The sequence below is a fragment of the Triticum urartu genome, chromosome 6A (assembly GCF_056163025.1).
Source record: "Triticum urartu cultivar PI428250 chromosome 6A, HENAU_Tu73, whole genome shotgun sequence".
In the NCBI taxonomy this organism is placed as follows: Eukaryota; Viridiplantae; Streptophyta; class Magnoliopsida; order Poales; family Poaceae; genus Triticum; species Triticum urartu.
In genome coordinates, this window is record NC_141878.1 from 482,590,170 (window position 1) to 482,606,109 (window position 15,940).

The window sequence follows — 15,940 nt, forward strand, 5'->3', positions numbered from 1 at the left end:
GTATGTTGAACAGAAGAATTATTTGCTGTTAACATGCGGTGCCTGGTTTTTCTTTCTAGTAAGCGATGTGTTGTGAACTGTGGTTGCTTTCAGACTCCGGATATTGACGCCATGCAATCAAATTTGCTCTTAGTTTAGCAAGTTCAGACTTGGGTGAGAAATCAACAGAGCAACTACGGATCAAACTAGGTGCAAAACTACGAAAACAGACAGGACAGAAAAAGCACAATTTCAAAGACTTCAGAGTTTATAGAATAATAACAAGGAACATTTTCAAACAAAAAGGACCAAAAAATTTGAAATTGATACGTATTTGGTAGGGGCCGCGCGAACGCGTACCCCCTCTACCACAAATTATGACGTCCACTCTCCCTCAAAGGGGAGATGGTAAGCCAGCGCGCCCACAAAGTGCAATGTCGGCCACTAGCCTAGGCCATGACTCTTCTTGATCAGCCATAGACCCCGTCCAGGTAAGTGAGTTTAAAGGTAGCCCAATGCCCTGTTAATATGATGCGCTGCCTCTGCTACCTCCCTCGACAGGCGATGTGGTACTAAACGAAAAGAATGTATGCCTCGCCTGGTGCTCTCTGCGGCTTTCCAGGACGAGGAGTTCGAACGGGCCACTGTGTATGGGCCTATTGGCATCGGAAAAAGAAAAGAGTTAACCGGGTTGCCAAGTCCCAAGAGGAGCAGAGGCTGAGAACCGAGATGGGATAGGAGATGCGTAGATTCTGTCAAACTGTCAAACGGAGAACGATGACAGGTCAAACTTGTCGCCGAATACCGCCACGGCTGCGTGATCCTCTATCGTTTATTCCCCCTTTCCAGGTGAGCTTCAGAACTGTTCCTTCCTTGATTAGGAGGATGCAAATCGATAGGTTTTTCTGTGCTAACGACCAAATGAATGTCAGTCAATCAATGTGCTGAAGAAGACTGCGCCAGTGTATTTGAAAGGGCTGTCCGTGCACGGTCCTCTGCTCTGAAGTCATACGCACTTGCCGTCAGGCTCCGCACCTGCAGCAGCTCAACGAAGTGTGCAATTTGTAGGCAGGGAAGTTTCAGAAAAAGTGTGCAATTTACAGGCAGGGAGACGGAAGAAGTTAGCTCATGCATCTTCCTCCATCCAGACGCTCTCATTTCGCCTTTTTGCTTCCACTTTACCCAGAAGACTCTCTACCACATTCAAATCGACGACGACTTCCAGGCTGCAAAAACCTCTGAACTCTGAAGAACCTCAGTCTAGCGTCAGGACTCTGTGCCGCCACGCACTGAAGTCTTTATCCTCCTCTTTATTCGTTTCTTGCCAAGGGCAGTGCCTTTTCTCCAATGCAAAGAATGGCTCGCCGGAGTTCGAGACGCGTGGTAATCTGCCTGCACTTTCACGACACCGTACGGTTCTACAGTACTACACTGAAACTGTTTGTTCTTCTCACCTCTTCTTTGTGATATTGACCCCCTTATCTCCCACTCTTTTGAACTAAAGACGCACTGTCATTTCTTGTTAGCATGCGTGGCTAGGGTTACGTACTAAACATAGCGCGTTATTTCTGAAGATGTCCACGGAATATGTAATGCACCCAGCTGTTTCAACGCCCTTATAAAAGGCACATATATGTCCCCGTTCGCATCAAGTTAATTGTGACGACGATCACAAAAGTAGGTAAGAACAAGAAAGTCAATAGTTCATGTACCTAGGTATGTTCTACTGGTTGCAAAGTAACCGATCGACAAACTCGGACTTGAGATGGAAAAGTTGCAAAGCTTGGACACCTCATGTTTACCACTACAGTTCTTGTGTCCATACTTCACAATACTCTGTATGAAAACAAAGAACCCGTGCCACGAGACATGTAATGAATGAATGTGTTGAATGGTGAAAATTGCTTCCTGTCAACGCATGATTAATTCCTGGTCTCCTCTTCTAAATCTAATGAGTAGACTGAACGCTTGCATGTTTACGAGGAACTTGGAATTCTGATCACAGGATCGTTCCCCGTTTTGTGGTTGTTGAGAGATCCCAAAACTAAGCTATATTTAATCTACAAGAGGAATACAGCTACGCAGTTCTGATGTGAACTAAACCAGGCTTATTGACAGTTTCTTCTCTCTCCCTTCCCTCACAATTCTGATTCTGTTCTGCGCAGTCATCAGCATCTCAGTTGTAAGCAAATTTTTCTTTTGAGTTTGTAACTTGGTTGACGCAATCAGAGCCAATCATACAAACAGTTTGCAGACAGATGTAAATTTTACCGAGTCTTTTTTGGTATACTTTATGCAACTACTAAGTCTTGTTTCCGCAAACGGGTAGGTACAACTAATTCCTGTATGTTTATCTTACTAAAACCCAACCACAGCCATATTATCTGACCTGTGTTGATTTTGACCCAAGCTACCATCATTGGAAAAGTTGGTGGGTAAGTTGATAAAAGGGATTACTAGCCATAAACGTGCATGGAAGAATATCAGGACAATAAAAAAAGGGATCATCTCAGATTTGTTGTCTGATTTATTCTGGATAAATTGACCATATCCTGTTGTCTATATTCAAAGGAGGATGAATTGACATTATCCTGGATTCCTGGTATCCAGAAGTATGACAGTGTTCAACAATAACTTGAACGGACAGAAATCATGCACCATAAAAGTTCAACCAGTCACCTACTTATGCTTGGATATCTTTCGATACCCATACTTGCCTCAGACCATTGCACAAAGCCTAAAAAGTTCAGTAAATAAACAAATTTGCACATGGCTAATGCTACGGTTAAGTACTGGAAGAAGCTCCCTCTTTATGCTATCACCTTCCCAGATTGGAGGTGATTTCCTCGGTGTGGACGAGGACGAGGCCCGGATAAGAGGTGTCATTGCTGCCTCGCTCACTGCTACTGCACCGCGTTGGCGGATTTTGGTCTCGTCTATTTACAGAACTTCGTGAAATGCATGCTGTCGTTATTATTCAGATTTTGAGCTTGCACGGGATAACCAGGAAAAGTACAGAAAGCACATTTACAGTCAAACTAGTTCAATTTTTTCTCCTCGTAGTTTAAACCTGTCTCTTTCACAAAGGGAAAAACCGAATTCTGTATGAAAGGGAGCACGTGCTACTAAAAGAAGCAGTATGTTGAACAGAAGAAATCTTTGGTGTCAACTTTCGGTGCCAGGTTTTTCTTCTAGTAAGCCCGGGTTCTTTTTCTAGTATATATAAGCAATCTGATGTGAACTGTAGTTGTTCTTCAGACTTCAGAGATTGACGCCGTGCAGTCAAATTTTGGACAGTTGGACTGGCTATTTTAAGAAAAGAAAAAGGTTAGGCTATCAGCAATTTCACCTCTCGCATCTCATTACCAGTATGATCTTTCACCTCTACCATATCATTACCAGTATGCTCGCTCTTAGTGCAGTTCAGACTTCAGTGCGTACTGGTAATACATGGCAGACAATAGAAACAAGCCCAAGGTCACTGAAAACCTTTTTTAGAGGAAAAGGCCACTCTCCCACAGACCAAGGATCAAACTCCCAAACAGAATGTGCGAATATTAAACACATTTGGCCCAAGTACAACACTGTAAATCACAAAGACCAAAACTTAAAATTTATATTTTGCAGGGGCCGCGCGAACGCGTACCCCCTCTATCACAAATTACGACGTCCACTCTCCCTCAAAGGGGAGATGGTAAGCCAGCGCACCCACAAAGTGCAATGTGGGCCACTAGCCTAGGCCATGGCTCTTCTTGATCAGCCATAGACCCCGCCCAGGTAAGTATGTTTCAAAGTTGCCCTATGCCCTGCTTTTATAGGTTGCGCTGCCTACGCTGGCTGCTTGGACAAGCGATGTGGTACTAAACGAAAGAAAGCATGCCTCGCCTGGTGTTTGTTGCGGGTTTCCGGGAAGGACGGCGTGTATGGGCCTGTTGGTACCAACCGGGCTGTTTTTATGGGTTGGACTGGAAGCCCATGCACCATATGTATGAGTCTGACGCTGCTGGCCCGTCAGATCGACATCAACGGGGAAGAAACCGTATGAGTAATCACATGCTCAAATGCTAAAAAAGAAGAGTAATCACACGTTCAAAGGCATCCTTTCACAAAGATTTGACAAAAACCCTCAGAAGCTGAAGTTTGCACAAATTCTTTTACTGACCACACTTCTTTAGCCAAGGAGGAATTAACATAGTGCCCATTTTTTAACTCAAAAATAAACAGATGGATCTCTTCGATTCTTGGTGCTACTGTTGGTAGCAAAAGAACAATGCCGTTCAAATCAGGCAGCGATAATACTTGTTGGTCGGTACAAACACTGAAGGTGCTAGCATGATGTTTTTACATCTTACGTTTAAGGCCCTACAAATATATGCATGTAATCACCTTAGACGTAAAAAAAATAAGGCATAAAAATAGTATTGGTGACCTAGCAAATTGTTTTTTTTAGGGAAGACCTAGCAAATTGTTGTCAATAGTTGTTATAATCAGTGCCAAACAAGAATGCAGTTGGCTTCCAGCCCATAGTTGAATGCGGTATGGCTTCTCGAGTCCACAAGTTGGCTCGAAAATGATGTGACACGGATCCATCTCAGAAATTTCTGTTAGTATGATTCCTTCAGGTTCTGTAGTAGCTCTACACGTAAGCAGTCAAATTCAGTGTACCATCATATCTTATTGTAGTGCTACTATTAGATAGAGAAACCGTGTAAGCATGAATTTGAATAAGGAGGTCACTTAAAAAAACAGATTTGTGGCCAGATCACAGTATTCAGCATAAGAAAAATGCACGTTCCTGTTTGTGACCCGGTAGTTCTACTGACACGGCACATACTGAATTTTAGTTATTTGTAAATCAGATTCAAACAACTTGCATGAAGTTTTAAATTAGCACCTGATCAGTTAGATGAGCTAAAAGTTTTCAGGAGTAAGTCTGGTTTCTATAATTCAAAGAAACTTTGCTGGTGCTTGATCTAAAGAATTTAAAGAAATGGCCAGATGATGTAGGAGAACTGACCAGATCATGTTAATAAGAAAAGAAAAAGAAAATCTCAACTGGTACAAAGAATAGATTAAAAAAACACATCCTTGATATGATGAGTGGAAATTTTTGTTTAATAAAATGCTCAAATGGTAGCAGCTTCTATAAATAAGCTTGCCACAGCAAACATAGTTCTTTAGAAATGCAAAAGAACAATGAGCTGCGTATTACTGACATGGAAAGAAGCAGAAGTACATTCACAAAGGATGGTAGCTTTGGCACCGAGCAGAGTCATCTGATCATACAGTTAATTAGCGGTCTACTAACCTGTGCATTCGACACAGAATGTTAGTGCAACCACCAGAATGTGCCAGCAAAATGAGATCCAGAGAAATTGATGGCATCATATATCCACCACTTGTGTAGTGCCCGAGGAACATGCCACATAAAGTTCCTCTTTAATTCCAAGGTAATGAACCAATCCTACAGGTTGAGCAATGACATCCTGCAGGTGCAAAAAAACAATCATACCATAAGAACGGCTATCATACACATGTTTAACAGAGTGATCAATTTGATACTAACCATAGTAGCACCAGAATGGTGAAATTCATAGGTGTGAGGGGGCCAAAGGGGGAAAGAACAGCACCTCTTCCTGTTCAAGTATACCACTTACTAATGCCCGATAAAATAAAAATTTGCAGACAGATGAATTTTACCGAGCCCTTTTTTGGTAAACTTTATGCAACTAGTGATCTTGTCTCCGCGAGCGGGTTGGTACAACTAATCCCTGTAGGTTTATCTTACCAAAACCCAACAACACCCATATTATCTGACCTATGTTTGATATTGACCCTAGATGCCATCATTGGAAAATTTGGTGGACAAGTGAACGGGAGTACTAGCCCTTAACAGGCATGGAAGAATATCAGGGGCAATCCAAAAACGACTGCATCTCAGATTGTTGTCTGATTTGTTTTTGATAAACTGAGCTTATCCTTCTACTTAGTTTTGAAGGAGGATAAATTGACCTTAACTTGGTATCCAGGAGCGGGAGTATGACACCATTCACCAATAACTTCAGTTCACAGAAATTGTGCACATAGCTTGGTATGACACCTGAACATCCGATCTTGCAACCAAACACTCAACTAGAGTAAGAATTTGCTTGCATCAGCAACCTGGTTTAAATAGCTGAACTAAATAACAACCAAGATATAGCTGCTGTCAAAATCAAGACAGCAATAGCATGTAAATAAAATCCAATAGCTACACCTTCAAAGCATATGAACAGAATACAGAAATACTGAGCATAGAACCCAAATTACTGTATCATGTCACAGAGAAGCTGTATGAACAGAATACAGAAACTCTATGTAAACTGGATTCAACCTCAATGGATGCTGAGCATAGAACCCAATTTACTGACACAACACAAGCATAAAGCATCACTTCTGACATTAAAATCGAGGATGTCCACATTCACTTGTCTCAGCATATTAGAACTAGAAATGGTGATAGGCACAAGTCTCAAACGGATTAGCTCACAGAATGCCTCAGCAACCTAACATAACATTCGACGCACAAGAGATGCACCTGAGCAAAGCACCAATACATCAGATTAGCTAACCAAATGTCTCAAGACACTAGTCACTTTACTCCACGCAATGTTTGGGCGGTTGAGCCAAGGAGTCTAGTCATCTTCGGAGAAGTCATCATCGCTTGGTTCCGACACATCTTCATCCTCAGTCTCATCGTCTTCACTCTCGGAAGCGACGTAGACTACTGCCGCCTTCCTCTCCCTTGTTGTCCTTCTCGGTGCAACTGGCTCAGCAGAGCTGCCGGAGGGAGGAGCCTCACCATCTTCTGTCCCTGTTGAAGCGCTCGCCATTCTGTGCAGAACCGAGCCGCTCTTCTTGTTGAAGGGGGAGTCTCTGATCCTTCGCACCTTCTTCTCAGGAGAAGGAGCACTGAGGGTGCTGTCATCAGTAGGCTTGAATATTTCTTCCATCACTTTCTGCCTCATGCCTTTGGTCTGAGCTGGCGCCCTCTTCCTGATGGTAGTCTTCGGCTTCTCGGCAGCAGGTTTTCTTCCTTTAGTTTTCTTCTCAACTTCCATGGAAGACCCCCCATCGTCGCTCTCACGGTCGGGCTCAGCTATGTCTTCATCAGAAATTTCAGCTAAGGATGACATGGCCTTCTTTGCTGCGCCTCTTTTGCTTGGTCCATTCCTCCCTTTCTTTCCTTTCTGCTGTTCTTCTGTTTCCATGGCTGTACAAGTGGACACCATCAGCTTAAAACTGTAAGAGATGGATATTTTATGTTCACAAACACAACATTATACCAATGGCCATTACCACTGGGTTCTGGAGAGTTGTCACTGTCGATATTATAAGCAGCCAGGCGGTCTTTCAGTTCGGCCACTTCGTCCTCCTCATCTTTCACCTCATCTTTCACCGGTGCACTTGCCTATGAAATTGTTAAATTGACTTGTTAAGACAGCAAATAAACTATGACACACAATAAGAAAAGGCTTGATTGAGGACCCAACCTTCTTGGGTGGTGGTTTCTTCTTTTGTGCAGCAGGTTTCGGAATGTCTCCTTTATAATCAACATCATCATCACTCCCAGCCTAGAAAAGTTTGATTGTTTTATCAGTAAAGAGCAACAAGTACTACCTAGTCCTCTGCAACTGAAGAAACGCATCACTTGTGTTAGTCTGTACCTTCTGGGATTTGGCTGTAGCCTTCTTAGGCTGTTTCTTGGGTGCTGGCCTAGAGTCCTTCGCCTTTTCAGAATTTTTGGCGCGCTTGCGTGATCTGTCGTTCTGTTCAGCTTCAAGTTTTGCATCAAGCACCTGTATCAAAATCAATGTGAGAAGAGCAGTGAAACACGTAACATCAAGCAAAACCTGCTCAAGAGAAAAAATACATAACAGAGAGAAACACTGCTTACATCCAGTTCCTTCTCAAGAGCGTCAAGGTCTCTCAGCCAAAGAGTGTTTGGCTCTGTGTTACGCAGGATTTCAAGATCAGCCTTCACCTTATCCTGCTGCGCAATGAGCTCCTTCACCTTCTCCATAGTCAAGGTACCAATCGACATTGCAAGAAGATACTCATAATCACTTGCTGCAGCTTCAGCAGGACTCTCATCATTATCTTCATCTGCTTCTGTAGATCCTACAGCAACTGGCCCAGACATGGGTTTTTTCTTTGGGAAAGCTTTATAGCCCTTCTGCTTCAGCTCATCGAATAGGTCTGCTCTCTTCCTGTTATTGACTATGATTTCCACAGAAATAACAGCAAGAATAAACCTAACTTTGTTCTGATACTTGAGCAACTCATTCCCCATGTTTTCCAACATTACTTTCTGCGCAGCATACATTTGTTAGATAATAATTTAGTAGTTTGCAGAGGAACAACTAAAGGAAAAGGTCAACACGTACCTTCCGTTTGACATAGAATTCGAACCTCAAATCGAAGAACTCTTTTAGTACTGAAAAGTTGACATAATGTCAGTGCCAAAACCACAAGTAAAAGGATTTGTTGCTATAATAAGGTCCATGTTAGAGGTACTCACCATCCTCTGGGGTGTCATATTTTTTGATTTTACCATGTGAGTCAAACAAGTGCATGTTTGTTGTTCCTATTGTGGTAGTCAGCTTGAATTTCTTCTCAAGGCCTTCTTGCTTGGCTATATTCATGTTTTGCTCAGTCAGTATAAGCTCAAATTCCACATCCGCGTGATCACACTGCGACCTTATTTCCTGTAAATTGGTTGAAGTGCAAGAAAGTCAAAACATCTGAAACCCAAGAGAATGAACTATTTGCACTATTAAGTACCTCTAACAACGGTGGTTCCTTGCTCTTTTCCTTTTCCTTGTCCTTGTCCTTGTCCTTGTCCTTCTTCTTTTCCTTGTTCTTGTCCTTGCTCTTTTCCTTTTCCTTTATAGGAATAGGACACATGGATTCAAGAAACTCTTTATAATCTGTAGTCCAGCGGCGGACGGGAAGCTCAGTAATTTTAAGCTTGGTGTCAGCAACTTCCTCTATAACACCAGTGATGGTATATGTCACACCGGTTGCCTTTGAACTTGTCTCTATCAAAGAGCCCTGTAAGGCGATGAACAAAAAATTTGCATCAAAATCAATTGCTGAATTAAGCAGCCAAACTTTCAGTCTAACAGAAATATTATGCTAGTAAAAGCATCGCACCGACCTTGAACCCCCTGTACCAAGGAATCATTGGTACAATAGTCTCCCCATTTAGCAACCTTTTCAGATTAGCAATAATGTCTCTTGGATTGTAGTTTGGGACATAGGTGCTCCATCCAGTGCCAATGCCTTCACTTCCATTGACCAAAACCATGGGAATGATTGGCATATACCTGAGAACATAACATGGCATATTTTAGGTACACAAAAAAAAAATCCAATTGCAATCATAGTTGGCAGGATGAATGTTCAAAGAGATAATATATGTTACCAGCTGGGTTCAATTGACTGCCCATCTTCATTCAAATAGTTCAGAAGAACATCATCATCCTTCGGAAAAATTAAACGGGTGATAGGATGTAATTTGGTGAAGATATACCTAGCACTAGCAGCATCTTTGCCCCCCTGAAATGAATGTAAACAAGCATGAGAACCTACTACAGAGTCATATGGTACTTGGCTTTAACAAAGCTAACCCACCGAATTTCTGGTACCAAATTGGCCACGGGGCTCCAAAAGATTAATATTATTGCTGCCAACAAAATCCTGAGCCATTCCTATGATTGTGCTTGCTAGACTCTGCTCACCATGGTGGTATGCGGAGTGTTCTGACACATAACCAATAAACTGTGCCACCTGTAGCAAATAAAGGTAGCAAATTTAGGAATATGCATGATGATTTCAATACAAAAATTCAAAAGCTCTTTGGTGAACCTTAGATTCTTTAGTCAAATTCTTCTTGAACGAGCAAAACAAAATCTTCCTCTGTCCTGGTTTAAAGCCATCGACCATTGAAGGTATTGACCGTTCAAGGTCTGCCATCGAGAAGAGTATCAGCTCTTTGTTGATAAAATCACTGTACTTGATGCGTTTCTCACGTTGGTCAAGGCAAGTACCAGGCTGCAATAAGGTTTGTGTGTTACTATTGATACAGAATAAGGAACTTCTATCAAACTGGGAAAGGATCCAAATATTTAACCTGATAATTGGTCAGCCATTCCTTCCTCTCAGCAATCTTTTTCTTGCTGAATGCTAACTCAATAGCCTCATTATCTTTTTCGTCATTTGCCCAGACAAAATCCTTCTTGTGAAGGTCAATATGGTCAAAGTAATCCCGGCCTTCTTCAGCTGTGCTGGTTCCCAGCCCCTGTACCAGTCAGAACTCTTTTAAGAACAAATATAACTACAGACATCTTCCTTATACTGCCGTCCAGTGAAAAATCATGTGTGTGTGTAGTGGGGGCAGTATCATTTGGCAAAACTATAATGCAAAAACGAAATAAGGGGCAAAAGGCACACCTTGTAGTACTTTATAGTCCACGAACTTGCACTTGCTCCTAAGTCCTCTTTCCATGCTTCATAGTCTGGCATTGAGTAAAATGGCTTGACAGCCTTGCCCTTGGTTGCCTGGACAAATAAGCAAAAGCATTATTTTTAACTGGAGTTATAATACCAATTTGATTTCACGTAGAGAAATAGAAAAACTGAATGATAAATATTAGGATTAAATATGTATTAATGTGCATCTTAACACACAAAAGAGCATTTGTCAAATGACCCAAAGAATTGCCTACCTTGATAATTGGAGTGATGAACTCAACCAAGAAAGAAGGAACTTTGAGGAGAGATGGCCACTCTTTGTGAATGAAATTGATCAGCAACCCTTTGATGTGGGAACCATCATGGTCCTGAAATGTCACCAGTTTAATCAAAGCCAAGAAACAGCTTCAATTCGACTAGTTGGGATAAATTGGAGATATTGTCAGCCAAACCTGATCTGTCATGATCATGAGGTGGCCATATCTCAAGCCTTTCGTGCTATCATACTTTTTTTCATGCTGCAGACCTAATATTTTCTTTATATTTTGGATCTCTGCATTCTCCATTAATTGCTTATGGCTCGCTTCCCTCACATTTAATAATTTACCCCTGAGAGGAAACACGCCATAGTGGTCCCTTCCTACTACACCTATGCCAGCCATCTGCGAAGAAAACAGACTGAACTCTTCAGTATGACTGCAAAATAGCATACTATGGCACTTAATAGCTTCTTGTTACTCACAGCTAGAGCCTTTGCTGAATCTCCTTCAGTAAGGATCAAGGTGCACTTGTCAGAGTTCTTCCCACCAGCGTCATTTGCATCCTCCAGCTTAGGGATGCCAACAATACTTGTCTTCTTGGTTCCATCAGTCTTTTTAAGTTCCTTGTTTAGTTTGAACTCGGCCCAAGAAAGAAGATTGGTAACAACACCCGAACTAGAGACTGCAATTGTAAGAAGTGAACATTAGCATTAGTGGTGCAGCCACAATAGACAAATCAAGGATAGCAAAGTTAACTCATCACATACCCTTCTTAAGGAATTCATCAGAGAGCTCACAAGTGGACCCAAAGCTTCCTTGACGAGTCGTCAAGGTCTCTTTGGTCTGTGAGTCAAACGCAGGGTTGTCAATGAGCGCATTAACAAATACCCATAGGTAGCCCTTCACTGTATGCAACTTCATGTTAGCCTGCTTGTTCTTCTTGTTCACAACCCCCATCACATGGCTAGCAACTTGGTTTGCAACATAGTCAACATGAGTTCCACCTCTTATGGTGGCAATTCCATTTACAAAACTGACCTGCAATCCAAGCAAAATGTCTGAGGTATAAGTATAACAACACACTACAGGGGAGCTTCACAGGAAACTACGCAACACTTACCTGCTGGAACTGGCCTTCACTTAGACTCACACACACCTCCCAACGATCATTTATTTTTTGGTAAATTCTGAAAAGGAAGGCAAATTTGAATATCAGAAATAGTGCTTCAGAGCTTTTCCTGGAGACGATCAAACTGGTAAGAAAAAACAATGTCAAACCTTGGTAGATCGATTCCTTCTTTGGAAGCAGAGTTAATATACAGTTGCACGTAATCAGAGAAGCTTTTTACTGCCACCTTCTCGCCATTCAACTCAACCTTCACTGTTTTGCCAAGGGTGCCTGCCATATCAACTACTCGCTTCCTCATGAGCGCCACAACATCAGCTTCAAGCTCGGTCATGTTGAACTTTGCAAGGTCAGGCTTGAAGGTAACCCTGGTCCAGTTCTCTGACTGCTTGCACTTTTTAATCTCAGGCTCCGACTTCTTCCCCATGTTCTCGGAGAAAACCTGCACAGGCATTCAAGGAGGGATGTCACAATGTACCATGTGCTTGGTGATCTGGGTAGCTGTGCCTAAATAACGTACAGGAGATATTAGTTAATATACTCCTACTGCAACCCTGGTGTGAGTTTAAATTAGCTATGTGTCTTTGTGTTAGTTTTAAACTAGATGTGCATATTCATGGTAAACCACACTGAGTAATAATGCTAAAAAGTACCAAAGGAAACAAGATTCGGACAAGTGTATAATAATTAAGAAACCCTTATGTAGCCAGGTTCTACAGACGATAAATTTTGAACTGACCCTGCAAAATTTTCATCAGAAACCACAATTAAACAACACACATGCTCCAATCTACTACCAAAATCTCATTCATGGTAAAAAAAACTACGGTCTCGCACTCCAATATAACCAGATTCCCAACTCTAATGTGGTCACAACCAACCGTGCCTCATTACAGCCACATGGCACATCGATTCACCAGAATGTCTGCAGTTCTAACTAACCCGGTCCCAAACACCGACCCAAAAACCAGAATAGCAACCGTAAAACGCTCGTGAGATCCGTGATTGTCTTACCTGCCTGTACCGCTTCAGCCGATGCCCATCAGCGGTCTCGATGACGAACTCCGTGGAGAAGATGTTGGCGAGCTTGGCACCGTAGCCGTTCCTCCCGCCAGTGGTCTTCCGCTCGTTGTCGTCGTAGTTGCTGCTTGTGAGGAGATGGCCGAAGATGAGCTCCGGCACGTACACGCCCTCCTCCTGGTGGATCTCGACGGGCACGCCGTCTCCGTTGTTGTAGATGGAGATGCAGCACCCCTCGACGTCGATGTCGACCTTGAGGGAGTCCATGGAGGAGTCGCGCTGTTTGTTGTCAGCGGCGTTGACGAGGATCTCGTCGAAGATCTTGTAGAGGCCGGGGACGTAGGAGACGGGCCGGTTCACCATGGCGCCGTCCTCGTAGACCCAGAGCGTCTGCGTGTGGTTCTGGACGGAGCCGACGTAGGTGTCCGGGCGCAGCAGGATGTGCTCCAGCTGGGTCTTCTTCTGGTACATCTCCTCGATGGTCTTCCCGGCGGCGTCCCCCGCGGCGGAGTTGTGCGAGGAGCTGGACTTCAGCGGCGGCTTCTTCGCGGCGGGCGCCATGGCGGCACACAGAGGTTGTGTGCGCGCTAGGGTTTTGGTGGTGGGGCGGAATGCGGGGCGGGGGTTGGGATTGGGGATCTGGGGGACGGGGAGGGGAATGGGGTGGGGTTTAAAGTGGACTGGGAGGGGGCTGCGGGGCGATTCGAAATTTGAATTTGGGGAGCGGGCGACGCTGGCTGCGCGTGTGCGTCCGGTCGGATGGGCCATTCTGGAGACGGCGACGGGAGTGGAACGCGCGGGCCAGCGCGTCAAGGGAAACAGACTCGAGCCGTTCCCTTCCCTTTTGACGGTTTCACACGCGAGAAGAGGGCTGTCTCAAAGAAAAAAGTGAGAAGAGGGTGCGTCCAATCCCACCGTCGGCCGCCGGCAAGGCCACGGACTCCTTCATCCTCCGTCCGCCGCTTCAGCGACGTGAGGCTGAAGGAGTCCCAAATTTTCATATCAGGCGCTTAGATAGGTCTAGAATAATTTGGCATGTCGGCATCCATTACGGCGGTGCTAAGACGCTCGCGGATTGGTGAGTCTACTATGTTGGGCGGTGTTTGTTTTTGGCGGTGACATTAGCAGCGCATCCAAAAAAATGGTCGGGTTTTCATCCTGTCTAGATAACATCCATGGTGGCGTCCCCTGGGGTGACGGTTTGGGTTCACTCCGACGTTTCAGGAGCGACCAGGGTTTCTCGGTCTACCAGCGATCCCGCCGATGAACCAAATCAATCTTCGTGACCGGATCGGTGTGCGATCTGTTCCGGTCCTGATCCCGGCCACCGTCGCAGTCTTCGGCGTGCTCCCTAGGGCGCGCCGCCGGAGTACACATAAAACCCTAGGAGGTGGAGGGGCACGTGAGGTTGAGGAGGTCCATGGAAGGAGTTGCAGGGATGATGAAGGGACTCAAGCTCTCGGAGGAGGAGAGGAAGGGGTGAAGATCTGGATCCCGGAGCGGGAGAAGGGTAAGAGGATGGAGGTGCACGCGGTGGGCAAGGTCCTGTCGGACAAACTGGTGCATCAGGATGCGATCTCACTTTCGTTGGGGCGGGTGTGGTGCCCGATCAAGGGGGTGGACTGTAAGGAGGTGGGCAAAAATCTGTTCTTGAATCTGTTCTTGTTCACCTTCAATCAAGATTCAGGGAAGAGGAATGCACTTGAGGATGGGCAATGGATGTTTGATAGACCCGGTGGTGGTGGAGGATTATGTGCCAAGTAGGAGAATGTAGGACTATGCGTTCAACAACATCCCGGTCTGGGTGCGCGTATTCGGTCTCTCTCTAGGTATGATGAATGAGGACTCGGCGGAGGCGATCGGTAATACCATTGGGAGCTTTATGGAGGCAGACACGGGTAGAGATGGGAAGGCTGTGGGGAAGTTCATGAGGGTGAAGGTCAAGATGTGCATTGACAAACCTATCATGAGAGGATTCACTCTTGAAGATGATGTTGTGGAGGGAGAGGCTCGACAGAAGAAGAAGAAGAAGAAGAAGAAGAAGAAGAAGGGCAAGAATTCCACTAAAGTGATGGAGGGAGGCTCCCGCGACGCGCTGGGCGACTCGCCGCCCGTGGCCTCGCCGCAGCCCCCCATGTCGCCGGAGTCCTGCTTCCCCTCGCCCCCGCTCACGCCCACGCCGGCCGAGGCTCCCTTCTTCCCCGTCTCGCCTCCCGCCCCCTCCCCAGTGCCCCACTGGGCGGACTTAGCCGAGCTGGACAATGAGGTCGTCGGCCGCCCGATGGTCCGTCGCGCGCCCCCGACCCGACCTGCCTTGCCTCGTGGGGAGGGTGTGATGTCGGCCCAGCGCGGCAGCTGTGTGGACCTCCCGCGGTCGCGCCGGTCGGCTGGAATTGCCCCGCTGGCTCCGCTCCAGCAAAAGCCCTCCCGGGGATCCCGGACTGCTCGCCACCTCCGCGCTCCGGCGTGGGGCGTCGTTGGGCGTTTCGACCTGGGAGGCGCCCGCGTCTCATGGCGGTCCTCGCTGGCGTCTCCCTCTGCCCGTGCGGCCGGGCGTTCCCCCCATAGTTCGGGCGCTCCTTCGGAGGGATCCCAGCTGCTCCGCCGTGTCTCCCCCTTCCGTCCCTTTACTGCGGCTTTTGGGTCGTCTTCCCTCAGGCTCTCTCCCCGGCTCTCCCCGCGACGGCCCTGGTCCACCCTACCTTCGACGCCGGCACCGGGGGTGGCGGCGACGAGGGAAACCGCCGCGCCCAACCCCCTGCCTCGCTGGCTGGGCCGCGCACAGGTGGGCCGACCTCGGCCTGGGCCAGGCCCTTCGCCACGGCTCGCGGCCCTCCCCACGCTGGGCCTTTTTCCTGGGCCCCCCCTTCCTGGGGACGGCCCGCTCGGGTGATTCGGCCATTTGGCTCCCGGCCGGCCTTCCCCGACCCCTAACCCCGTTTGCTTCCTCCCCAGAAACCCTACCCTCCGTCGCCCGCCCCCCTAGTGTCGCCGACGTCCCTCCCCCCTACCCGCCCGCTCGTGGCTCTGCCCATGACGC

The 15,940-nt window shown here is 46.1% G+C and overlaps 1 protein-coding gene and 2 non-coding genes across 3 annotated transcripts; all 3 read right to left on the reverse strand.

Moving 5' to 3' along the window:
* Positions 1-317: 317 nt before the first annotated feature.
* LOC125517705 (U1 spliceosomal RNA) lies at positions 318-478 on the reverse strand. The gene has a single exon (XR_007287748.2). It is a non-coding gene; the product is annotated as a U1 spliceosomal RNA (small nuclear RNA).
* A 3,125-nt stretch (positions 479-3,603) lies between these two features.
* On the reverse strand, positions 3,604-3,764 carry LOC125517716 (U1 spliceosomal RNA). The gene has a single exon (XR_007287758.2). It is a non-coding gene; the product is annotated as a U1 spliceosomal RNA (small nuclear RNA).
* A 2,633-nt stretch (positions 3,765-6,397) lies between these two features.
* LOC125514222 (DNA topoisomerase 2) lies at positions 6,398-13,550 on the reverse strand. The gene is made up of 21 exons (XM_048679512.2): positions 12,895-13,550; positions 12,033-12,322; positions 11,875-11,941; positions 11,522-11,792; positions 11,237-11,436; positions 10,947-11,156; positions 10,749-10,862; positions 10,474-10,581; positions 10,154-10,321; positions 9,889-10,074; positions 9,655-9,810; positions 9,446-9,579; positions 9,179-9,347; positions 8,803-9,072; positions 8,540-8,726; positions 8,406-8,455; positions 7,916-8,329; positions 7,686-7,817; positions 7,512-7,592; positions 7,318-7,429; positions 6,398-7,231 (listed from the first exon to the last, which is right to left on the reverse strand). The coding sequence occupies exons 1-21, from the start codon at positions 13,459-13,461 to the stop codon at positions 6,654-6,656; spliced, it is 4,464 nt and encodes a 1,487-aa protein (XP_048535469.1). The 5' UTR covers positions 13,462-13,550; the 3' UTR covers positions 6,398-6,653.
* Positions 13,551-15,940: the final 2,390 nt, after the last annotated feature.

Bases quoted from the DNA above. Each gene is read 5' to 3' on its own strand.
- LOC125514222 (XM_048679512.2), bottom strand. From the start codon at position 13,461: ATGGCGCCCGCCGCGAAGAAGCCGCCGCTGAAGTCCAGCTCCTCGCAC. The intron at 11,437-11,521 runs GTATGTGATGAG...TTACAATTGCAG, and splicing joins TGATGAATTCCTTAAGAAGG to TCTCTAGTTCGGGTGTTGTT. The intron at 8,727-8,802 runs GTACTTAATAGT...ACCAATTTACAG, and splicing joins AGGAACCACCGTTGTTAGAG to GAAATAAGGTCGCAGTGTGA.